Source organism: Pyxicephalus adspersus, chromosome 2 (genome assembly GCF_032062135.1).
Source record: "Pyxicephalus adspersus chromosome 2, UCB_Pads_2.0, whole genome shotgun sequence".
NCBI classification, from domain to species: domain Eukaryota; kingdom Metazoa; phylum Chordata; class Amphibia; order Anura; family Pyxicephalidae; genus Pyxicephalus; species Pyxicephalus adspersus.
In genome coordinates this window covers 45,202,171-45,228,558 of record NC_092859.1, presented here as the reverse complement: position 1 = coordinate 45,228,558, position 26,388 = coordinate 45,202,171, and the positions used below count along the sequence as shown (strand labels likewise).

The window sequence follows — 26,388 nt, the reverse complement described above, 5'->3', positions numbered from 1 at the left end:
AATTTTTACAGGCTAAAATAATGCATTTTATTTGGGCTGGGAAGAAGGCCAGAATACGAAGGACTACTCTTTTTGCACCAAAGCGAAAGGGGGGTCTGGGGGTTCCAAATTTGAAATATTATTATGTAGCAGCTCAGATAGCACAGATCTCGTTGAGCACTTTACATGGAGCTCGTCCCCAATGGGTGGAAATAGAGAATCAAGACAAATTCTCGGGATCAATATAATCCCTGATGTGGCGTAAGAAAAGTGGCCGAGGGACTGTGTTAGGTCCGGCATTGTCCCACTCCATGCAGGTTTGGGATAAATTCAAACATTATCAGCAACTTACCTCATCCCATAAACCTCTGACCCCACTATGGAATAATCTGGAATTCCCACCGTGATTAAGTTTATCTAATTTCCATTGGTGGATCTCTAAAGGTTTCAGGAGGGTGAAGGATTTGATTGATGTTAGGGCAGTGTTTTCCTGGGAACATTTAGTCAGTAGTTTTGAAATTCCTTACTCGGAACATTTTCGCTATAGACAACTGTCCTCATTTATCAATACAGTAATTAAAGCGGCCCCGAGACCCATGCGTTCCTCGGTATTCGAAAGCACGTGCCTTTCTCAAGCCTCAACCAAAGGACAAATTTCAGTGATCTACTCGGCCTTAGTAGCCCCAACTGATAAATTGCAATACATGAGGGACTGGGAATCTGAATTGGGTATTACATGGGATCTGGAAGAATGGTGGGATAGAGTGGATTACCTCTCCAGGATCTCCCTAAATTCGGCAATGATAGAAGCCAACTATAAGGTAGCTCTTAGGTGGTATCTCACACCAGACAGACTAGCGAAAATGTTCCCTTCCACTTCTCCTTTCTGCTTTCGGGGCTGTGACGCTAGAGGTTCAATGCTTCATATTTGGTGGTCATGTCCTATAGCCAGAAGATATTGGGACAGGGTGTTCGATTTGATATCTACCGTTCTCCATCAACCGATTGGTAGCACTGTTGAAGCAGCCCTGTGTGGCAGGCTTGACATGTCCCTCCCTGGTCCCTCAAAAAAGTTGATTGGACTGATATTACTGGCGGCCAGAATCTCCCTGGCCAAAGCCTGGAAGTCCCCCTCGATATCCTTAGACCCTATACACACTAAACTGAACTGGATTATGATCAATGATAGATTGACCCACACTCTAAAGAATTTGTTGGATAAATTCGAAGATATATGGGAACCTTGGATCGTATTTAACAATATGTAATATAGATTCAGCCTCCCTGGTGAGATATAATACGCTAATGTGAACGGTCTGAACAACTTCCTCTTCCCTCCCCTCCCCTCCCCTCCCAGTAGTTTAATTGTTTCTTGTTTTGTTTTATTTTATAACAGGGACACAGGTTTGGTTTATCTTACTGTTTATAATTTCGCTGTGTATGGGTTTACCTTTATCAACAAGTTCAGATGGCATGTCATGTTCCCTAATTCTTTGATCTCAGGAATTTATTCCTATTAGATATACAGGATTATGACAACTCTGTGGTTCAGACATTGTATGAGTCAATAATCAATGTCCATACACGTACAATCATACTTTGCTGTCCCTTGTTCAGTTAATCTTGTTAATACCTTGTATTTTATGTTGACTTAATTGTACTTGTACCTATAAAATTCAATAAAAATATTGAAATACAAAAAGTCAAGTTCTGTAAATGGGAATTTTGGGGAAAACTGCAGCATTCCTTAAAAGTATTAAGCTCATCCTTAATTGCTATGTTCAAGTGTATTTTGATCGTAAGAAAAAAAAAATCATGCAAACAGTACTTAAGTGACAAAGTATGTATATTTTTGACAAATATATAACATTTCCATGATAAATTATTGCAAACTAGCAATTTTTAAAGTATCACCTGTTTATTTTTAGTTGCAGCTGTTGCCGATTGGCGAAAAAAGTAAACTTTGAGAACTTAAAGATTGCAGCTTAATGTAAAGACCTGGTTCCATCATAAATGTAAATTAAACTGCTGGTGCCTTATTTCAGAGTGGGAAGCAGAATACATTTTGGCTAAAACTTTATATATTTTTATTATCCGGGATCCTCTAAATTGCCCATATTTGGACTGTATGCACATTTGCATAGATTACTATGCTTCTAGTATTCCTACAACAAATCTGTTTAATTTTTCCAGTAACTTTACTAGATGGTATATACATTATGGTGCCAATCTGTTTTAGTGGAATGAACCTGGGGGCTTTAATATATACAGCTGTGCTCAAGTTTACATACCATGGCAGAATTTGTAAGCTGTGTAACATTCTTTTAAGGAACAATGAATGATCAGGAAAAATGCATTTCATTTACTTTTGAGGGGATCCAAATTTAACTATAATGCATCACAGAATTGCACAACCATTAAACACAACCTAGTGAGAAGGAAAATAATGAGTTAGTCCCATTTCAAATATTTGCATACCCTTATATCCCAATATTGTGTATTTCCTTTCTAAGCATCAGTTATGCCTTGAAGTCTTGTGTAATACTTGTGGATGAAAACCTTAATTTTGTGGTAAAGGTGTCCAAATTGCCAAGGAAATTCCCATTTTGTCTGAGAGCCCAGGAGCTGCAGAAAACAGGTTGACTAGGGCATTGCCAGTAACTCCCTGAACCTTTATTTATTTTGGTGTTGGGAGTCTGGTCTGATTTGTAGTAAACTCTTGAACAGGAAATCAAAACAGCATGACTGGCAACAACACATATGCTAAAATACTAATATTTTTATAGCAGAGGTAAAATTTAAAACATACCACCTTATACGCACCCCACAACTATGTACATAAGATATATGTATAGTGCACTGCCCAAGTATATGGAATGTCTTACATGAGTAGTATCCAACATCTGCATTGACTGTAAGCCGTCCTATGTCAAAGGTGTCTATCATGTTGGTGTCCCATTTCCTACGGTAGCTGGTGTCATGCAGAACATCATAGAGAACCTCAGCAGAGACATCCTTACAAACAATACGCATCTGAGAAACAATAACAGAAGAGAAATCAGGTTTTAAACATAATCAGTTCAAAAGTGCAGTCAAGCATCTCATGAAGTAACTATCCTGCAACAAGGATGGAATGTATTCAAAGTATCTCTTAGCCACTGTTTAGATCAGAGGTAGGCAAACTTTTGTGGCCACTAGGCCATTTCAGGGTTGGGCAGGAGCACACTAGACCGAACACTCTCTCGAGTCCCACCCTAATGGCTCTGCCCCCCACCAGATACGCCCCCTGAAGGGAAATCCCTTTCCTCCGTATGCATTGCAGAGATGGATTTACCGACCGCAGTAAATAGGGGAGCTACAGCAAGAGGAGACTCAAGAGCCGCATGCTCCCTGTGTGGCTGATCTAAACCAGAGGTCAGCAAACTTCGGCCTTTAGGCCAGATACCGCCTAGCTGGTGGTTTGTTCCGGCCTAACGCCCCCTGGTCAATCCGGCCGGCAACCCGTGGCTCTGGAGCCGCAGGTTGCTGGCTGGGATTAGGCCGATCGGCCAGGAGCGTTAAGCCAGAACAAACTACGGGCTAGTTTGCTGACCTTTGGTTTAGATAGTTATCAGCCACACAGGGAGTCTATTGATTTCAATCAGATGGCCAGCTCATGGTCTAGCCTTATGAGAAGTAACAATATTGCAAACAAAAGCGACTCTGAAGCTATGGTAAGGATAGAGAAAGCCTGCATCCCTTCTCATAGATATTTCTCTGTCCGTAGCTTGCGGCAAAGCTAAAGCCATGCAGTAACAGGTAGTTAAATCTAAACTTTTATGTTCTGTAACTAAAAGCCTAGTGTTATAGAGAATTGTTTCATTGCTTTAGATGAACAACACAAACATCACAAATTGAAATTACAGTGGATAATATGTCACAGCTGGTGATTTTAGCAGATATTTGCTCAGCTGCAGGAAAGTCACATTTAAATCATTCTGCATCACTGGTTTCTGCAAAGTAATTTTAAACAGTTTTTTTTTTTTTTTACACAGCAGATGCTACTTTCTATTACCAAGTGTTAATATTAAACTAAATGTAAATATTAAAAAGGGAATTTCATCTTCCAACTTTTAAGGAGGCACAAAAGGAGGTTGTAAGTGCATTTTTTATATAAATTGTGTTGTGTACATTTACATGATTAAACTGATGGTGCAGCTTGTAAATGAAGACAGTATCAGTTATGTCCTCTTTTACTTTGTAAAAGCAGCATACCATGTCAAACAACAGCTGATAATACCAACATGTCTAAGCCAGCACTGTCAGACAAGATACTCTCTGGGCCAGTTAATGATCAAACAAATGTCCTGCTCTATGTTTTGGGATTGTCCTTTATTAATCTTGAATATATTGCAGTATTATTATTATTATATTATACAGTATTTATATAGCGCCATCATATTACGCAGCGCTGTACAAAGTTCATAGTCGTGTCACTAACTGTCCCTCAAAGGAGCTCACAATCTAATATCCCTACTATAGTCATATGTGGTTAATGCAGTCCAAGGTCAATTTTTAGGGGGAAGCCAATTAACTTAATTGCATGTTTTTGGGATGTGGGAGGAAACCGGAGTACCCGGAGGAAACCCACGCAGACACGGGGAGAACCTGCAAACTCCATGCAGATAGTGTCCTGGGTGGGATTCGAACCCAGGACCTAGCACTGCAAAGGCTGGAGTGCTAACCCGTGAGCCACCGTGCTGCTGAGAGATGTGATTTATCAATTAAAACAGGGGAATTTTATAGTGTTTGAATGCAGATGACAGGAAGATGACAACTTTAAAAATACTGCGCAATAACTAAATGTTAAGGAGCAACTGCATTGTGTGGGATCCCCTGGATGCATTACTTGGAAAACTATGTTAGTTGTAGTTAAACTTGGTACATACATACAGACAGTCCTAAGTGCAAAATGTCCAAAAGGAACATTCAAATAATTTTGTACATAAATTACAGGCAATGTCACATGAAGAAACAAAACATATAGGATGTACTGTAGTAACAGGTGTTACCACGCCATTGTCAACTGAGCCCAATACAATTACCAGTAATGAACAATTATACATGTATACAGTAACATACTTCAGCTACTTCATACTACACCAGAATGATACAAAGGGGCTGTAATACAATGACAACTCTATTTACAATACATTCATGCTTGCTGTAATCCTCAAATTCCTACTTTTCCTCTGTTCTGACCTGAACATTGGTTTGCCAACTAGAGCAATACTGACAGCCTGCAGGACCCTACAATATTAATAATGTAACCAGGGCTTCGTAGGAATTCCCCTGACAGTTACAGATTGGGAGCCTCTGAGGCCATTTACTTTTAGATTCTGCCTGCAATCTCTCTACACCTTGTTCACATTATCTGACGTTTACCCCATAGGTATGCAGGTGTAATGTGCTGATGAAAGGTTGTGGACGTCACAGGTGTTTTTCCTGCTGACTGATTCTCAACACTAGGAACCTGTTGGGCTATATGTTTGTCACCTATTTTTTGTGGTCTGAAATTAGGTTTGATAAGATACATTCAAACTACTCCACATAGTCAAATAAGCTTTTAGAGGCACCTGTGCTACAGAACAGTCCAGGTGGAACCAGTTTTTTTTTTTTTTTTTTTTACATTTTACATTTATTACATAAAATATTTGATATTACATATAATATAGAAATAATATACTGTAAGGAAAGAAGGCATATTAAAGTATTCCCCCCACCTCCTAGATTGTAAGCTCTTTGGGGCAGGATCCTCTCCTCCTGTGTCACTGTCTATATTCGTCTGTCATTTGCAGCCACTATTTATTGTACCGCACTGCGCAATATGTTGGCGCTATAAAAATACTGTTTAATATTAACATATTTAAAGAGAAAAAAAAAAAAAACGACTAATTCTTGTGTACTAAGTTTTTAGTTTAGATATGAACATGTTGAATTCTCGGCCAACACTAAGCTTTTAAAATTGCTCTGCTCATCCCTAGTCACAAAAAAACATTTTTAGTTTCCTTTCAGCTGATATGACCAATAACATTTTTCCCTCAAGCAGGTATCCAGGAGACACAGTAGTATTTGGTTCTTGAAATCAAGTGTATAAAATTCAACTCCACACCAGGTCATATCCCGGTCATACACCCATCTCAGCCCATTTTCTTGAGCTCTTTCGTCACAGCAAGTGTTTGAGCTCTGCTGTAACTAGAAACCATTACCTAGTAACCCAAACTGATCTCTGGTATCAGGTGTACAGAGAAGAGGTGCATTATTCATGGCTCCCTCCTCCCATGTGTCTGTATTCTTCTGTGCAGGAAGTGACAGCTTGCTCAATGAATGGAATGTCAGTGGCCTTTTATTAGGGTCACCTCAATATTTAATGAACCCCCAGCTCTGATGCTAAGTAATTAGAGAAGTGCCCTTTATTTTGCCTGTGCTTGCTTTGTTTTGATTATTTCGCACTTTTATTAATGCAGCAGTTTAATCTCAGTGGGTGAGAGCGATGGAAACAGTTTGAATATCAGATGCCTGCAGAGTCCGTTTGAGCATATATTACAGAGTTCCTGTGCTCATGATGGTCCCTGCAGTCGGGCAAGATTTTAGATTTTTAAATTATGTAATAGGTCAATACATACAAAGGGTGTGTGGGGAAGGAGGGATATTAGGATCAGCACTAAGCCTTAAAAAGTATATAAAAATTGACTCTTGCAAATAAATCTAAATTCATGCAGTAAGGCATGTTTCCATATTTAAATCTTTAATCACTAAAATCTAATTTTGTATCATTTTATATTCATTGCCCCTGCTTGCCATCATTTTTTGTACATGAAATAAAAGAGGGTTCAGGGGATTTTCCCTCACTGAGAAAAATAGGAGGTTGAAAAAAAAAGTTATTTGAAAGACAATTTATTTATAATGCACACTGCTATGGGTCGTTTCCTATAGGATTATTTGAAACACAAGCTACAAAAATGTGTTCTTTGCCCTTTTTTTTTCCTTTTCTATATTTACACACAATAAATATAGACCAAGACAAAAAAAAAACATTGTATGAAAATAAGATATTAAAAAGAAAATGAAGACCATGATATTTTTTTATTTGACCAATCGCAATCTTTTGTGGAATACACATGCAGCTCAATGAATAATGTTGATATACCTCGGTTCTAGGAGATATATAATACTTTATATGTTGATAATTAAAAGTTTACTAAAACATTATTTGTCATGTTCACTTCCAGTGTTAGATGTAGTCCAGTGCGATTATTTGTGTATTAGGAACAGCTCACATGATGTATGTATGTATGTATGTATGTATGTATGTATGTATGTGCAATGTCAAAAGGTGTTGCTGGGAAAGAGCACGTTAGCCAGCCTAGGGGAATAACAAAATATAAATCCAACCTTGCCCACAGTTGAAAGAGGCATAGAATGTACAGATAACCAGTTCTACAGCAGCAAAGTCAACATCAAGGTAGTAAAAACATTAAAAGAAAATAAAGAGTCTGAATAGGATCATAAGTAGCATGTGGTTCTTGAATTGTGTACAACCAAGTAACCAAGTGAAAGGGGAATCCCTAGCAATAAGTAGCTTTGGCTTCCTACTTTGTCTAGTAGTGGCTTCAGATGGCACGTCATATGGAGATTTTTGGAAGATACATCAGGAAGAAAAGAAATTTGAGCTTTGTCAAGGTCCACTGAGCTCTTTTCTGAGGCTGCCCTTTATAATAGCTTCTTTAATATTATAGTAACGATCTTTACAAAAGACAGGATTCAAAGAATTTGGATCCAGCATGCAATGAACTCTGTCCAGTTTAAGATGAGAAAAAAGGGTTATCTGCCAAATGCTGGTTAAAGATGCATGTTCCTGTATATTACAGACTTTTTGGCAATCATCAGGGATACCTTGCATCTATATGTTCTCCCTGCATGTTCTATTTTCAAAGTTGTCCAGTGAAAAATGGAGAGACACCAAGTGTTGATAATGAAAATCTCCAACTGAGCCACCCCATGTGTCAGGCCAGATGTTACCACCTCCAGCTTTCTCAAAGTCTGGCTATATCTTGTTTTATCTCATGTATAGCCACCTTTTGGGTGGCCTCTAACTTTGTAATCATTACCTTTATGTCAGCTTTAGTAGCAATAACTGTTTTAAGGCCTGTAGATCAATTACCCCAGAGATTAGGGCTTTCTGAGATACCAGCGGAAGAACTGGAGTAGGGTCTAGTCACTAATTAGGTCAATAAAGAGAGCAAGAGCAGGGTAGATGGTTAAATTCACCCATAGGCCCCACAGTTCAATACTGCCAGAAGAATCAAGCTCAGTGTCAGATTTGAAATTGTGTGCAAACAAAGGTTTGTTGTTCCCTTAGGTTCACACAAAAGTGTAATTAAACTGCTTTGCAGTTACCTGACAGTTTCCAACCCCTACTGTACCTATAGTAGCTATTACTTCTATTTATGACTTTTAGGTTCTTTCGTGTTAACAAAGCCCATAATATACAACCATTGGTGTGTCTGTATCCTGTTGAGTCTAGCTGCTGGCATAGTTGCCACTGTTACTGTAGGAGAAACAAAAACAAAAAACAGCAGCTCTTGAGTAATGCTACATATTGTTTAACCTTTGTCCAAGTATAGATTTAGGTTACCTACAAGCTTGATTAAATTCAAAGCATTTTTGGGATAAGCAAAAAGATATACTGTCAGAGGTAAATAAGAGAAATTTTTCTTTAATGTACTTTTTAATCTTGTTGATTGTTGGTATAGAGGTGTTCAAATTACTATATGTGTTAGATGTCAGATCCTTACATTTCTATTCTCCAGAGAGAACCCACCTTTGTTGTTACAAAAAAAAGGGGGGGGGGATGTCATCTTGTCATCTCATTATCTTTCATTTATTATTAATTGGAACACAAAACGACTCTATTGAAGCCACAGGCAGTAGCTCAGCTATTCACAGCCAGGAGGAAAGAAACTCTACCGTTCCATATAGATATGGAGACTGTGTGGTATATCCTGTGTTACCCCTTGCAAGTTTAATAGTATTGTTGATTTAAAAGAAAAAGCTACATTGTTGTTTGTTACTATATGGTAAGCAATCACAAGTTGCTGCTGAAGGCACCGTGTACAGCAACTACTTTATAAATGTTGGCCCTGTATAAGATGAACTCTTCGTTCTGCTGGCTCAACCACATTATCCGTATATTTCTATGAATAATTAATTAGGAAGCAGGTAATGACAACCTTGTGATGCTACTTGTCTCTTATGCTGTTTACACTCTAGACTAGTATTTCTCTAACTTTTTACTATAGTCTTTCTGCTAAAAAGTTGAACCCCAATAAAAAACAAAACATAAACAAAACTGAAGCGAACATATCTAGGGAGTGTTCAGATGTATTACTGTTTTATGGTATATATGTAACAATTGGATTTACATTAAACATTTGGTCTTCAGACCTGTGAAAGTGCAGCATGTTTCAGTGTCAGGATTAGGTAAGTGAGAAGTACTTGTACTTAGATTAGGACCAAATATTTTACTGACAGGGAAGATTACAGAGATTTTTTTTTGTTAAAAAAATAGATATAGCTACTTTTGTAACCATGTCAGTGGAAACTTGAATATGTAAAATTAAAATATCCTATAGAAGAATTAGTGTATAGGAATACCAGTGTAGTATTTATTAAGAGATCCTACTCAATGTCGGAGGGACAGCTTCCATTAGCAAACTTTTCATTTCACACCAGTTAGGTTTGCTGACTGGGCACTGGAACTTTTGCTTTGGTAAAAAATGACTGGACTTGTTTTTAATTAGAAGTGAAAATTTTCTGCCAGCAGATGCAGTTCTTTGGCTTGAAAGAGCGGAACCTGGAATATATCTTCTAATAACATGTACAAAATTAGCCTCTGGGGGAAAGGTTTTATTTCATTCTGGAATAAAGTTCCAAGAGCCCCAGAGCAACTACCAAGCAAACCAAAAGAATAACGATACCTCTGTTGTAGTCTGTTCATTTGTGAAACAAATGGTCTAAAAATGACCAATTCCAAGTTTTGTAAAATAATGTTCAAAAGGTAATTAATCTGTACCATGTTGCTGCAACTAAATGAACATACCAATCATTTAAACAAACTTGAGAGACCCAGACCACCAGCTGAATGTCTTAAAAGGAACATACAAACTATTGTAGTTTAAATTGATTTATTCTGGCATTTACCTTTTTTAATGTACCAAGTGCAAATGGCACTTTGCCCTAGGGCTGTACTAGTGCTTGAATTCCCCATGGCATAGAGAAACCTATTAACAGTGCAGCATTCTGCTATACAAATATGAACCCTTTTGTCCTCAAGCTTAGCAGGAGTGTTCTGAAAGTTGTATTTTTACAACACCAGTGCATGGAAATAGAATTTTTAGCATATCCAGTACTCTAAGATCACATGATAAAGATATAAAATCCTTAAAATAGTAGCCTCATTTCACACTTTATTTTTCCTAACAATATGAGACCAGAGGATGGGCATGAACAAAGAAAAAAAGAAGAAGTGGGGTATTTTGATCCAGTGAATGATTCTCCCCTCTGGATACGACCCAATCTAAATCTCAAAAACCATCATATAAAAAGTGACCTAGCAGAAACCAGAATTCCTGGAGAATAGCTCTCTAGGGAAATTTAGGGGCATCTTTCACACTTTTGTTTAAATGTGTTCAGTGCCATCAAGAAAACCACTATGGCTGGTATTATTGCAAAGGCAACTACAGCTCTCTTTTGGAAAGAAGTTTAGGTTTTATGTTAGAAAGGTAGAATACCAGTTAAACGGAAGGATGGGCCAAAAAAATGGGGATACTTGTTAAGAAGAGAAGATATAAAGTGGTGTTACAACACTGGAATTTACATATTTTATGCTCAAGGCTCCTTATCCAAATGTATCCCACAAGATTGAAATGTAACAAATGTGATAAAAAAAAAGCTCACAGAGACAGAAACTATTGTTTGCCAATTAGAAATCTACTAGTAACTTTAAACAAACATCATGGACTTGACACAGCAGATGTTAATTGTTAAGGACCAGGTGTAATTTTTTTAAGCCACCCTGTTCAAGTTACATAATCCAATTCTTAGTGTCAGGTAGTCTGCATAGGTGTTAAACCTTTTAAACAGTAAGTGCCAAACAAATTAGTTTTTGGATTGCATGGTACATGTCCAGTAGCTGGGCAACTTGGACCGCAAGGTCTACTGAAAACCTAAAAACAGAGACAAGTAAGTATCTGTTTTTTTTAAATCCCCATCACAACATAAAATTTGTCATTTATTAACACTGCAACATCAAGCCGATATTGTAACTACAAACACAAAGTCTAAGGACAAAGAACACAGACATCTCAGGAATGCACTAATATCAGGTGATTAACCGGACTGGGTTTTTGTTAAAACATCCTTAAAATTAAGCAGGAATTCAGCAACATCAACCAAAGGAGACAAGCAGAAAATGCAAAATAATATCTTATCCAATATGTAGCTGGAATGCCAAAAAAGCAGAGACAGTAGCTTGCACAACTAGAAGACCAACATTCAAAACACAAAGTAACTTGGTATATGCAGTGCAGTGTAGTGAGGAACAAAGAAATTTATGGGGAGACAAAATGACTCAACAAATAAATGGCCCAATGTAGAATGGGTAAATCCTACAACACATAATTCAGTATTTTTCCCACATTCCAAGGTAAAGGGGTATCTTTTCCTGGACCAGGAGGCACATTTTATCTATTCACATCTTTGGCCATGCAATTCGTAGGTTTAACACCTTTTGGTTAAAAAATGTCTCATGGGGGACGCGGGCCAAAGATGGCGCCAGAAAGTGGTGCTCACGCAGAGCTCTGTGTACCTTCTATGTTTAACTCCGAGACTACTCACCTCATAGGCTTGTTTACCATGGTGAGGAAGCAGGGCAAAGCTGGCTCCAGCGGTAGCATGCCTCGGGCTCCCCATCTGTAGCCTCCCAGAGCCCTCCTGCCCTCTCACTAAGCCATGATGAGATGGAGCCAGAGTCTCCCGCCTTGCACAGCTCCTTGGAGCCCGGTTTCAACACACCAGGGATTCTTGCTGAATATGTAAGGGCTCTCCTAACCTAAGAAGATTTAACCTCTATGTTTGCTGATATGAAGCACCATTTCAAATCGAAAGACTCCCATATTAAAGCCATTAGAGGAACTTCAGGAGGCGCAATGCAGAACGACATAGGAAGACACTGAGAATTGGAGTTGGTGGAATAATCTCAGAATCCAGAGCCTGCCGGAGGCTACAGGCCCAGATAAACTAGAAGTTAACAAGGGAGAAATCTTTTAAGTTTGGGATCTTCCCCCACCACCCCTCTATGTCTTGATAGGGTGCATACAGTGCCTAGACCAAAAGCGGCACCTCCAGATTCCTCTAGGTACAATATTTTCCCGTTTTCCTTACTACTCCCTAATAGATTTTGATGGGGCCTCTATCACAATTTTCCCCAACTTGGAAAAGGCGACCTTGGATAGATGTTGCTTTGGTATAAAGTGGCTATAATTCTGATCAAATTTGAGTTACCATTTGTATAATTATGACCGATTATGCATGCAATGATTATTATACCCACCTCTGATTGGAAACCCATTGCAAATGATCATCTGCTTGTTTCCTTTTAGATCTTAATAGGGACGATGTCCCCTCTTCAATAATCCCTATAGGAAATGGTCAATGTGCAGCTCTGCTTTGGTGGCCAGGATACCTGGCAATACTGGCTACCCCGAGCTTGCCAAGAACAAAAACCCCCATTTGGTAGTTAAGTCCAGGCTGGTGAAAGATCGTATCCAGAAAGACAAAAATGAAAGAGAAAGAAAGGGAAGATGATTTGATGAAATGAGGACTGCCGGGTAAAACTGATATTTTTCCGCTTTATGTGAGAAAAAAAATCTTACCAGTCTGCCGATGTAGGTCTACCAGTGTTATCTAAAATAATTGTCATGTATTGTCAATAATTGTCATGGTAACAAATGTTCCTATTGGAAAACTTTTACTCTATTCCTGTTCTGGTTCATTGTTATGCTTAGAAAGGAGTTAAATCTCCCCAAATGGGGCTCAAACATTTTCCATTGCTGTCTATCCACTCATTATTTAAGCAAAAAAAACTTCACTTAGTTATGCTTAATTGGATCCAAAGGGAACAGGGTCAACAAGCTTTAAATGTAATTTAATGTAAATGTAAGTTAATTTTTTTTTTTTTTACGAGAAGACAAAATTTAAAACAGTAAATAAAGATTGTTCACATTTGTACATATTTTGCACATATTAGACTGAATATTCTCCCTATTGGAGTAGTAAAAAATAATTTTTCAGACTTTAGCAAAGATCCTGGATTTTAAGCAAATTTCACCTGATTAGCAGAATGAGTGAAACAGAGTCTCCACTTAGCAAAATATCACTGCAGCAAAATCATCAATAATTTTGCTTCAAAATCAGTTTTGCCAAAAGCACTGAGCTCATTATTTATCAGGATTGTGATTCCATTATGGAACAATAAGATGTAATGTCACAGTGATGTATTACCACAATATCAGTGACTGGTACTTACTTCCAGTGCATTTACCCAATACCACTGCACCTGCAATACTCTGTCCATAATGCATAGTCAGCATTGAATGCTACTAAACCACTATACCTAGTCAAGATCGAAGTCTAACTAAATTATATAGACAAACCTGAAAATAAGTCATCTTGTTAAACATTTAGAAATACCTCACTTCAGACAACAGACCCTACAGATTTGGTTGGTCACCCAATTCAAAAAATGAAAAAAAATATTTGTTTAAATTTCATTTCAGCCTCAGATCGGACAGTCACAATGGAAAAACCATCATGCCTATTTAGGGGTTCCACGTGGAGCTACTGGCAGCAAGGCCCACACATGTTTCCCAGCTGAAGATGCCAAAGAACCATGAAGTTATCAATCCTATTTGAATTTCTGCTTCCTCCCTGGGTAACCAGGCCTAAAAAACTGGTACTCTGCTCAACTCCCAGTGCCTCCCAAATGGCTGGCATCCTGATTTGGGAAGAACTCTTACTGCTATTGTTCTTAAGAGACTATAGTTTTCTCATTTCATTCTCTTCCTACTTGCAGACTTTCCACTCTCTACCAAGATTGGAGCTCCATACCTCTGAATAGAACTTTAGCTACATCCTTATGAAGCTACCATCTGCCAACTCCACCTAAAATCAATATATCTATGCTATTGTATGCACTTGCCATTTCACAGAATTGTGAAATGAATGAGTAATCATTTCTTTTTAAACTATTTTTTCAGTTCTCCCATAGTTATGGATGTTTGCCATTTATTCATTTGTATGTGTCTAAAAACATTGAGCTTGTTTTAAATATCCTTCAAAAGTTTAATTCTACTAATATAAAGATTTGGAGTATCCTACAGTTCTAAATTATCAATTTTGGCTCTAGTGCTTTTTAAAAGGAGCAACCATTTTATTCTAGAATCCTATACTCTACATGAGGTTTGAATCTCAATCTAGTGCTGAAGTATGACTTACTATGAATCAAATGCAGCCACCAAAAAAATCAACCTTTGGAAAAAATTGCAACATTGCTAGGCATAACATGGCCCATGAGGTTTATGTGTTAGGCAAACCATTATTAAAATGTAAGAATTTCTTCAAGTACTAATGGTAAAATAAATGTTGCCTGGTTTTGTCAGCCATTACTCTAGAGGTAGAGGCTGAACAGACTAGCACGAATGAATAATTTAGGGTGAAATTGTTCCTTATTTGTTCCTTGTTTATTCAAGGACTTTTTCAATATCACGCTCCAAGCACAGACCTTTCTTAATAGATAAGGGCAATGAACACTCTCCAATAAACATTCACATGAAGCTAGAAAAATGTATTTCAAGTTGCATTTGCTGCTTTTAGTACAGGAAATAATATTTCTGATAGTTAATGATCCATAGAATTAATTTTAGATTATTCTGAGACACGGAAACAGAAATTTGTAAGACGCAGAAGTTCTGTAGGTGCCATGTTCACAATCATCAGGATGTATGCTCATTTAAATGAGTGAAGGATTGGAATTAAATGTGCTTCAAAATCTGTTATGTTTTGTTAAGTGGACTAAAAGCTTATTTAAAGCTATCCCCAACCTTCCCACTGGAACCTCGAGGTGTGCTTTTGTATCCTTTTATATCAGAAGCCTGAAGGCTGGTCGGTCATCTAAGGACAGGTATGCTGCAATATATTACAGTTTTGTTCAGCACTGTTAGAATATATTAGAATGTAATTTTGTAGACTCATTAAAAAACAATGAAGCCCCTGAGTAAATGGTATTGTATCAGCTATTTAGCTGTCAAAACTTTAAAGTTGACCTATAGTCCATGAAGAGCGTTTTATTATCCAGTGTCATGTGAAATTAACTCCCTTTTGTGGCATTAAAACCTAGAAATATATGTTTTTTCATCTGGATTTTAGGTTACAGACTTCTATAGCCATATATATGATGATGATGATGATATAGGCCAAACTGTTTAAGTGGAATGACAATAAAAGGCCTTGTAACCTGAAAAGTGGATATGTACTTATGCACTTTGCTAGGAAACCACTAAATAGGATCTTGTCCAATTAATTTACTTTAGAAGTCTCTTTATTCGTTTATTAGGGTCCACTTGTGTGCAAAATTCTACATTAGGTCTTAATAAATTCAGTAAAGAAACCAGTTTCTGAAAGGCTCCTGACAAAAATGATAGGGAAGGAACATAAAGACAGAGGAGCACTCCAATGAGTTCAGAAAAACAAGACACATTTGAAGATTGCAGCATGTGATAGACTCCAAAAACCCATGAAGAAACTATTCTGGGTCAGATAAGACTAAAATTTATCTTTTTGGCCACCATGGGAAAATGTCATCTGTGGTGCCAGCCCCACATTTACTATCACCCTGGGAACACAGTTGCAAGGTTTTTCATTGGTAGGGACAGCAAAACTAGACAGGATAAAAGGAAAGATGGATGGCAGTAAATAAAGGGCAATTGCTAGAGAAAAATCTTTTTTAGTTTGCGAGAGATTTGAGTTTGAGACGGAAAACAAAGGTCTTTAAATAGTCCAGTCAAAGCCAAGACCTCAATCCAATTCAGAATCTGTGGCATGACAATTGATGTACACCAATGGAATTTGAAGGAGAAGAACCGGTGTTGCCATAAGGAATAGAGACATATTACATAAGACCTACAGCTCTAACTGAATTTACAGAGTCCCTTAAGAGACTTAATTTTTAGTTTATCTGATAAAGGAAGTAAACTAAAACTCATCAAGAACAACTTTGTCACTTTATAACAAAATACTATAAAATGTAAAAATACACATATACAAATTAATTATTTAATTGATCCGGATTACTAGCATACTGGGTTTGCGGTATCATTATTAATGAACAATTTCCAACATAGCCTTTGGATATGAAATCCTCATTAGGAGAGCCACCAATAAATTAAAAGAGTCAAAAGGCACATCATATAAATCATTAGAAAATCAAACACGCACTAGAAAAATGAGACCAGTGACATTTTGTAATAAGATACTTCTACACACTGGACCATTGTTAAATATTAAAAATGGAACACAAGAACTGTCAGATTTATATATATTTATAGAGAATTGCTGCTTGCAAACATTTCAAATTAAAAAGAACATGTTATAAAAACAGAGTATGACTTGTTGAATGTAGATAGAAGAAAAAAAATTGTATGAGAATATATATATATATATATATATATATATATATAAAAAAAAAAAAAAAAAAAAAAATCTACCTGGTCCTTCAGTAGAATAGTTCTTGCCATGGGTGCTGGGGGGAGGCTGTCGAGGCAGCAAAAAGATAACTCACATCCACTAGTGGATTAGTGATGCTGATCCTCTTAAATTGCACCTAGTGCAGTGACTTCTGATTTTCTTGACCCACAAATAACCCAAGCATGCTATACTGTGACTAGGTCAGTCATGAAATTTAACGGATAAGACAACTCCCAATCTTGCACACGAGCACAAGGAAAACAGTTGCTACTGCCAGTGTCATTTGGAGCCTCCCTTGATAAGTGACCTAGTAAACTTAGGAGTATATAAACCATTTGCATATGAATTTGTTCAATAACAATAACACCATTGATCAATAACAGCACATACGACTTATAAACAGTTACTTATAAATGAACTTCCACGCATGAATGAATAAAATCCCACTTGTGTCATCCCAGCATGCCAATCACAATGGCTGAAGATCATAATGAGGAACAGGTAAAGGAAGATGTCAGCGACCTAGGATGGAATGGGGATATGAGAGTAGCACACATTTCCGCTTTAAAGTACAAAATCAACTTTCCCATTGCTACAATTAACAGTAAGTTAATGCCAACATCTGATTTGCCCACAAGTTAAATGGGTACATTTGTAAAAATGTTTTTACTCTGTTTTTACTTGGCACACTTTCACCAATTTTTATTTTATGGTAAAAGTATTCCCTTTGAAAACAGGAAAGTAATTAGCTTTAAAGCTGGGCCCAGACTTCCATGACAATCAGACCAATGTTCAGGCGAAGGAGCAAATTGTAGAACAAACTTTTAACAAAGCACAGCCCAGTGATTGGGGGAAAAGAGTAATTAGGATAAAAGCGAAGGTAAATCCATGAACAATTGAATGGGACTGAATACCAGAAAATTAGCTTAGTTGTAACAAGAGTACATAATACCAGTCATGGTCAAACAGATAAGGATGTTCCTAACATAACATCCTAGACTGCTGTCACCTACGCTAAGGAACTATGTCAGTGTGCAGACATAGACAAAACCAGATAATATCAGTGGTGGGATCCAATGTATCTATGGTGCAGTGCCAAATATCTGTAAGCAAACCGCATGGGCATTCCCACACTAGAAAAATGTAGATTGAGAGGGATAGTAAAGGACTAGGGGAGGTGTGCAGCCACTGCCATCTTCAGTGGCTGCACACTTTAAAACAAAATCTAAGTTGCAAAGAAAGAGCCTCTCTTACCCTGGACTACTCACTCAACCTGCCTGTTCTGCTGCTTTATGACTTTCTCTGGTTAACAGGCCCCTTTTCTGGGCATTGGAATATTGGTGCCTTCCCACCGATTCCACCAAAGGTTCACCATCAATTCACTGTTTCTCATTCAAGAATCTCCAGTGTTCCGGCTAAGCGAGATTCCTCTCAGGGTGTTCAGCATTAGTTCTGCATCCAGCTACATGGTTAAGTCATGTAATGTCCGATTCGACTTCGGACATTACTAAGGCACTACAGGCACTAGAAACTGTATGGTTCTTCCACAGCAGCCTAACTTGGCAGCCAAAGCATCAAGTAGGCCACTCCAATGTGGTTTGCAGCACATAGTTAAGCTTCTAACAGTACATTAAAAGGACACAAAACACTTTAAACTATAACATTATCGGAGTTTCAGAATTGCCCGAGGTGCGGAAAAGTCTCATGTCTTGTAACTTCCTTAAAACCTGTTTTACCTGAATATTCCATCCCAAGATTTTATTGTTAACATCCTTCTACAATGCCATTTTTGAAAACTTGGATTTGTATCCATCAGCCATTATGTTGCTTGATATTCTTAACGTTCGCCATCTGCTGCGGTTTCCAAAGGTTTATGACTTGACCCCCTGACAACTGGCTATTTCTACCTCTATCAGGTTCTACCAGACTCTTTCCTGTTTACCACCTTGGTACAGTTATGGATATAATATATATATATATATCCACACTCTATTTGAAAAGCAAGTCAAGTTTCACAACCACCACATTCTGGCACCTGGTAATTACAGAATGGCGGAAGAATATTCATTCAAACAAAACAAATCTTTAGTTCTTTGGTGACCGTTTGGAATACCTTTACAACTACTTAGGTCTCAAGGTAAACTGATTAAAATCTAAAATATTGCCCTGCCACCTTATCTGCTACTGCTTTGACCTTTCCCTGCAGCCAGTCTCTAAATGGTCTCTTGGCCTAAAACAGTAGTAGGCAAACTCCGACCTTTAGGCCATATACGGCCTAGCCAGTAGTCTGTTCCGGACCAACGTCCCCCTGGTCGATCTGGCCTAATCCCAGCTGGCATGTGTCAGCAACCCGCGGCTCTTGAGCCTCCTTAATATGCCTCCCTTACCTATTTATCATGGCCGATGTTAACACGTCCGCCGCCGGGGACATTCCCTCTCCCCCTGTATGCATTGCGGAGGGGAGGGCTCTCCCTTCAGGTGTGTTCCTGGTGGGGGGCAAAGCCTGGTAGCCAAAAAAGTTTGCTGACCCCTGGCCTAAAATCACTAGCTCAGTTCAGTATTTTTTTCATTGCATTTCTATTAGACCACCTATATTAGTAGGGGAAGTTTGCTTAGTTTAAAAGGCTATGGGGCAGTCCAGGAATGCAAGCTGGGAAAAAATTGAAGATTGTGGCTCGTTTACTTTGCCCTGCAGAAAGTTAGGCCCTTTCTGTTCACATACACATTGCTCAGCATTCTGTGTCCTTGACTACTAGATTTCTAATAGGAAAACAGTTTTAAGTAATAAAGTAACCCGCCTTTTTTTTTTGGTTTAAAGTTAAATGCATTCAATCTATTTTAAATGCAAGCAGCATAGATATCCACAACTGACTAGCCTCTAGGAATCCACTGTACAGTAAAACTTAGCCTGGAAGAGCAGCTAATGGTGTAATAGCAGGGGCAAAAGGAGAGCAAAGTGATGCAGAAAAAAGCTAATCAGTATGCTTCTTCACCTTTTATTGTCTCCCCCCCAGCCTGTGACTGGACAACACCTTTAAGCATTAAGTGCAACAGAGATACACGGGGTCTTGCTAGACAGGGCTGTGCTTCTTAGGCAGAGCTAAGTGTATCTCGGGACTGAATGGACAATTTTTTTTGCATGTAAAAAAACTCCTTCACATGTATTTCATCCAAATGTTTAGCTGTTTTCCCATAGTCTCATTTTTTGGCTGTGGAGTAGCAATAAAACGGTCAAGCTTCCAGATAACTTTTCCACTCATCACCTGTTAATTATATGTGTTTGAAATAGCCTTGCAGTAGAACTTTAAATTGCCGCCAGCAAGCCATAACTGCATAGCAAACAGCACTCCAAATTGAATTGGTTTGGGAAAATATATAAAACCAAGGCTGCATTGCTTGCCTAAAGCAAGATAGGCACATTGGTTTAGAGATATTTAAAGAACTGTGCTTATAAAAAAGCAATTGTATTTAAGGTAAGGTATCACTTATCTTTGGGAGAAACATCCTGACTGTTTAGAATTTAAATTAGCTATTGCAGGCAAAAAATGTCCTAAATTTGTCAAATCAGAACTTTTCCTGAAAGCAGTGTCATGATTTTTTTCTGCTTTTTAAAAGTTCTATGGATTTTGAATAGACAACACTGTTTACTTGCAGTGATCTGACAGACCAAAAAAAAAAAAAAAAAAAAAAAAAAAAAAAAAAAAAAAAAAAAAGAAGTGTTTGATCTCTAAAAAATACCCTTAAAGCCAAAATGTCATAACTGCAGATAAAGTATTTCACTCATGCCTGAGCATTCGGTAAAATGTAACAGAGGCTGACTATATTATTAATAGCCACGAAACAAGCTGGAGAAAGAGCATTTTATTAAAAGGTTGACAGCCATAGAGATCAAAAACTAATCACGTCTATTACAGAATGTAAGTTCTGTGGGAGTGGGAAACATGTACCAACTCCATCTCCAACTTCAAGAATAGTACATGAGGTTTTTTTTTTCTTTCATTTCCCATTCAGTGGGATTGAACTGGGTGTGACTGTACACTACTGAACACAAGATATCAAAATAACACCTTACATTAGCCAACTTTACTGACCAGCACACAAGATGTGGGGCAGTTAGTTTATTCCTAGCTTAACTTTCTATAGGCATTGACCTGGAACACAATTGTAAAATGCCTAAAAGCTTACCTTGCATCCTTGTTTTAGGTCAGTCACTTACTATTTAGAGAAAGATAAGGACGCCCTGGACTTTGCATCCTTAAAAAGTAGTCAGCACTTGCAGTGCTTACAAATGATCCTACCCATGGGATTTTGTTAGGTGGAAAAGTAGAAATGCCCTCAAACATTTTTTTTCCCTTTTGGTTTGACAAGTATTTACTGCTGATTAATATTAATTATACTCTGCAAACAAGCATACATCTATCTCCATATAACTGCCACTTTGGTCAGGTCTCAGTTGAAGGAAATCAGCAAGGGTCATAGAACTATATATAATTATCACTTCACCATTGGGGTTTTTTCCCACATCTGTCTTACTCCAAACATAAAGCTTCCGTGGCATGAACCCTTATTACTTCTACGTTGTACTCTCTCATAGAGATCATGGTCAGGAATATCAGTTACAACATGAAACTTTGTCTTCTTGTGAGCAATTGTTCTAATAAAAGGGACAAAAAGTGTTTTCATTGATTAGTACTGGTATAATTACAATCTAGTGCCCTTCAACAGACAAACCATACCACATTGGATGATCTCACAATGGCACATGCTTACTGCTTTGCAGCTAAGCTAGCTAGATGAAATGTAATCTCCCCTGTAATGGTTCATAGAAGTTTAAAGTTTTTAAGTAAAGTGACCCTTGAAAACATGTTCTATGAACACACGGAAAAAGAAGCCCTATTGGGCCTTGTGATATGTTCCTATGCTCTCTTTAGTTGGCACTGAAACTCCATTTGTTATGGGAAAGGAAGTATTCTATATTCCTAATAAACCGAGTTAGTTAAAATATGCTGGAGGGGTGTTCTCCTAAAACAAGGAAGGGTTTTACTAACAAGTGAAATAGAGTGGAAAAAGCTTAAAGTAAAAAGAAAACCTGTGCAGCCACCACATTGAAGAACTGGTAAACTGCAAAATATTTAGTTAATGGGTTTATATACACATAAAAGTGTATGTCAACACAATTATCTAGTTTAAAAAAAAAAAAGTTGGGATGGATTAGAATCCCTATTTCTTTCTTTTTTTTCTGCCAAAATTGGCTTCATCAGGCAGGATGTTAGATGAAGTCTGCAAAATAAAGCATTGACAGGGCTTTAATCTTCCTCTTCTCTACTAAAAAAGAGTTGTATTTCTGTTTGAGAGTTTTCCTCACTTTCTGTTTAGGGCCTCAACTACCGTATTAGTAAACATTTAATAGGGGTTCTAACTTTTCATCACTCTGTTCGAAATTAGGAACATAAGTTTTGGCTGAACATAAAGTTCAAAGCAAATGTGAAGTTCTGCTTTGAACATTTGCGATCAAGCAGGTCTTTATTGCAGACAGGGTCAGGTAATGTCCCTTCTACAACAAACCATACTTTCGTGCCTGATCACTAATATGCCGGGAATGTTCTAGGTATGCCAGCATCCCCAGGGGCCGCTGGGACTCAACTCTGCCATGCATGGCGGAAGTTACATTATCCTCATCATCCTAGCTCAGCCAATCAAGATGTCTGAAGATCAGAACCACAAAAATTAGAAGAAAGATGACGAATCCCACAACAGAATGGGGACAGATGAGTATTTAAAAACATTTTGGCAGGTAGGATTACTTAGGTCTTTTTCATAGGCTTCAATAACGGCAGTCTACATATTCCTTAGTACCCAATTCAGCATAGGAGTCACTACAGTTATCTAGCCCTAGTAAATCAAGCCCACCAAGAATGGCCAGAACATTGGCTATGACTAATGAATAACGATGACCCTTGAATGGCATGAAATGAGCTCATCATCACAATGCACCATGTGATTATTGACAGTCCTCAACAGTATTGAGGTTAGTTAGCAACTTTGCAGACGGAAAATGGGGACTGCTGTGCTTCAGCAATGCATTTATATAAACACTGTATCCAATCACATTTAGCAAGCCTATCTGGTATCCATGCATGCATGCATACAGTAAACTGCACCATAAGCTGAACATGGTATGCACTCATTTTACAACTAAAGGTTTGCAGATATCTTCACTGGGTACATTTCTTGGATACGGATCAAAGTGTGGTTGGTACTTTAGGAAGGATGACTTAATGAAGTCTAAACTTCCATCATCAGCCTATTATCATTGCAGAGAGGAATATTATGATGGTCTTTAAGCATGCAAAACTCAAGAAAACACTCACAGAATTTACCAACTTCATACATATTTTGTCCATGGTAAAAATAAACTCAGAACCCAAGTGACAAAAAAAGGTTTATGTCAGAAAGAAAGTGAGCAAACATCATTTCACTGGAGGGCTGGTAAAAAAAAGGCGGGGGGGGGGTCAAAGCAGGTGAGCCAGGAAGATATATTTTTATGGCTGAATAATTAATATTGAAACCACAGGAGTCCAGGTGTAAGAGGAATGCATTTAATACATATCCAGACTTTGGGGAAGGCATGGTATAGTAAAACTGTACTGACAACTAATTTTAAAATGTAGACTTGATGCATGTAAAAGATAAATGTTTACATATTTCTTGATGATTTTAGGTGATGTGACAAATAAAAGGATGGTGGTGATTCCTGCAGTCATTTAGGAATCTGTTATATAGGATTACTGAACAACATTTGGAAACTACTATACAAATGCTAGATTTTCATCTCCAGTGACAACCATCTAGCATTTTTACATAGATTAAACAGCAACATATATTACAGTGTTCCACTCCTGAGATTCTTTTTTTTCATGCACAACAATTTTACACTCCACCTGCAATAAGTGTAATAAAGAAACTTTTCTGGAGTGCTCCTGAATGGTAGTACAGTAGTTGGTAACAGATTTATAATACAGGTGAGTCTGAGGCAGGGTCCCTCTTTTACAATAAAAGTATTATGGACATACCTTGAGTTTTTTCACAGCCTTGCTGCTGTCTTGCTCCTGGCTCCACACATTCACTCCCCCCTTGTTGTATTGGCACTGCCAGCCTTCATTACTCTCACATTGCTCTCTGAAAGAGTTAAAGTCTGCATCATCTGGAATATGCACCATTCTTTCACAAGATGATGATCCCAAATACAAGTTAACTCTGTCTTGCTTTAAGGTCACTGCACATGAGTGCAATCCTCCTTCTTGATCTTGGTCAGGTAATGCAGTTCCCTTTTGTCTTAAGCTTTGTAGAAGAAAAGTCTGTGTTTTGTCATGTCCACTGTTTCTTTACAATCTTCAGAGTATATGTTTGTTGCTTGTGTCCTCTGATAAATGTCCAAGGTTTAGTTCTATGTGTGTTTCTTTCAGGGGTCAGTAATCTTAGCAGGGCACAGGCTATGGACACCTCCTGGTAGGTTTTGCAATAAGCTCTGCTGACTTGTCTCTGGTTTCCTATAGCTAATCTTGCTAAGGTTCTGTATTATTTAAAAGGTAACATCATACAGGTGTCTTGGATTCCTCACCCAGCCTATTACTTCCACTCCCTCCTCTTTCTTACTGAGTGTCCTCCCCTCACTCCTAAACTCCATCTGTCTGACTGCTGCAGCAGCAACTAATTCAGCTGATCACTAGCAAACCTCATCATCATGCCCATTATATAAAGGTACAAGTGAGCATTTCATGCTGGTAGCAAGCAAAGATTGCAGGAACACTGCAGCACAGTCACACTGTCCTCATGCTGCACTACCACTGCAGTGGTGGAATCAGGATATTTACCAGATCAAAGTTGCAGATTTTTTTAAAGAATATCTTCTAGGAATTCAATCCATAGATTAAAGCACTCTTTTATCAGCCTGTGCCCTGTTCTGAATAATGCAATAACAAAGTGACAGGTAGACAGTATATCATTTACTGCCAGCAAATAACTGCAAAGTATTGCTGCAGAGCTAAGCTTGTGTCATATGCACCACAACAATTTTATTATGGAACATGCAGAGGTCGTAATGTTTTATTCTAGAGCTCATTTACTCAAGGACTGTAACAATCAATCAATACAAGAAAGACCTAATTGTATTCATGGGGTCTACATGATTGATGTACAATTAAAAACATCAACCACGTCATGCCAAACAAATTTAATATGTACATATGTGAAAAACATTAGGGATCATTCACACTGTAGTATATGTTTTTTGCTGCATTGGTAATGCAGTCCAAACACATGGAGAAGTTAAAAGCCTTGTATTCTGTTGTGTCAGCTTACACCACTGTGATATATTGGTGTGCACTGAAAAGTAATAGGCAGCATTTTATCGCACTGCATCACAATGTGTTGCACAGCGCATAAGATAAAAGAACAAGTATACCTTAACAAAAAAAAACACACAGTGAAAAATATACAGTGCTTGCAAAAATGGTCAGCTCGTGTCAAGGCATGTGTTGTGTTGTAAACCTGCAATTAGGTTGATGTACTGTACAGTTAATGTACTAATATAAATGTACATACCTTTTAAATGTAACGTGTATTTTTCCAACAGTGAGTAACACAACATGTTCACTTTAACTTAGCCCTTAGCGCATTACAAATCTACCTTTTTATTGCTCCTTCCCTGCTATCTTTAACCATTGGAAATGAAGAAAAGTCTATTGAGTTCCAAAGTTTTGGTCATTAGGACATAATAAAAAAAAAACATATCTACAACCTCAGATAAACAAAAATATCTGACATATTACACTATGTGATTGTTTATTTAACAGTCTTAGTTAAAAGGCAGTATTAGTGTGTGAAAAAAAAAGTATTTCCTTACCACTTCCACAGGAATTACCCCCCTAGCGGTCTGATTCCATGCAAATTTCCATGCAAAAAGCATGGGAATTTATTTTTCATTGTAAGCTATAACTCTTAGGCATAACTTACCGATATTTAATAAATTTAACAAATGTAATAATAAACTTTAAATACCAAAACACCTCTATATTAGCAGAAGTTTTGGCAGTTTGCTGTCTGGAGCATTCTGGTGTGTGTTCACACAAAGCCCAGGAGGAAAGACATCATCAGTGCTCTTAAAGAAGCTATTGTTGTTGCTTATCAGTTTGGGAAAGGTTATAGGGCCGTTCCCAAACATCATTCCACAGGGGAAAGATATATCAACAAGTGGAAAACATTTAGGACAGTTATCAAAAAACTGTAATAAATCAGGACCATTGTATTTGAATTGTACTCCATGTACTGTCAATATTGTCATGCTTTTGCCTGTCACTATTAAACTACTCCAAGATTATATTTAGGTTTTGCTGCAGGATCGTATAATAGTGCTTGTTGTCATCTCTTATCTTTCCAAGCAATTTACTTTTTAGGTAAACACAATGACATTTGAGAAGGTTTGTAAAGGCATCTCTGTAAAACACCTTATAAATGCATTTATATATTTTTGATTTTCAGTGCAAAAATCCTGAAGTTTAAGAACAA

The 26,388-nt window shown here is 37.7% G+C and overlaps 1 protein-coding gene across 1 annotated transcript in view; it reads right to left on the bottom strand.

The window, feature by feature from the left end:
- Positions 1-24,432, bottom strand: part of LOC140323501 (START domain-containing protein 10-like) — a 33,692-nt gene extending 9,260 nt beyond the window's left edge. The window contains exons 1-2 of the mRNA XM_072400600.1: positions 23,895-24,432; positions 2,865-3,012 (exon numbers count right to left, since the gene is read on the bottom strand). Coding sequence (XP_072256701.1) covers positions 2,865-3,012; positions 23,895-24,041 — 295 coding nt within the window. The 5' untranslated portion in view covers positions 24,042-24,432. The remainder of the gene's footprint in view (positions 1-2,864; positions 3,013-23,894) is intronic.
- Between the last annotated feature and the right edge of the window lie 1,956 nt (positions 24,433-26,388).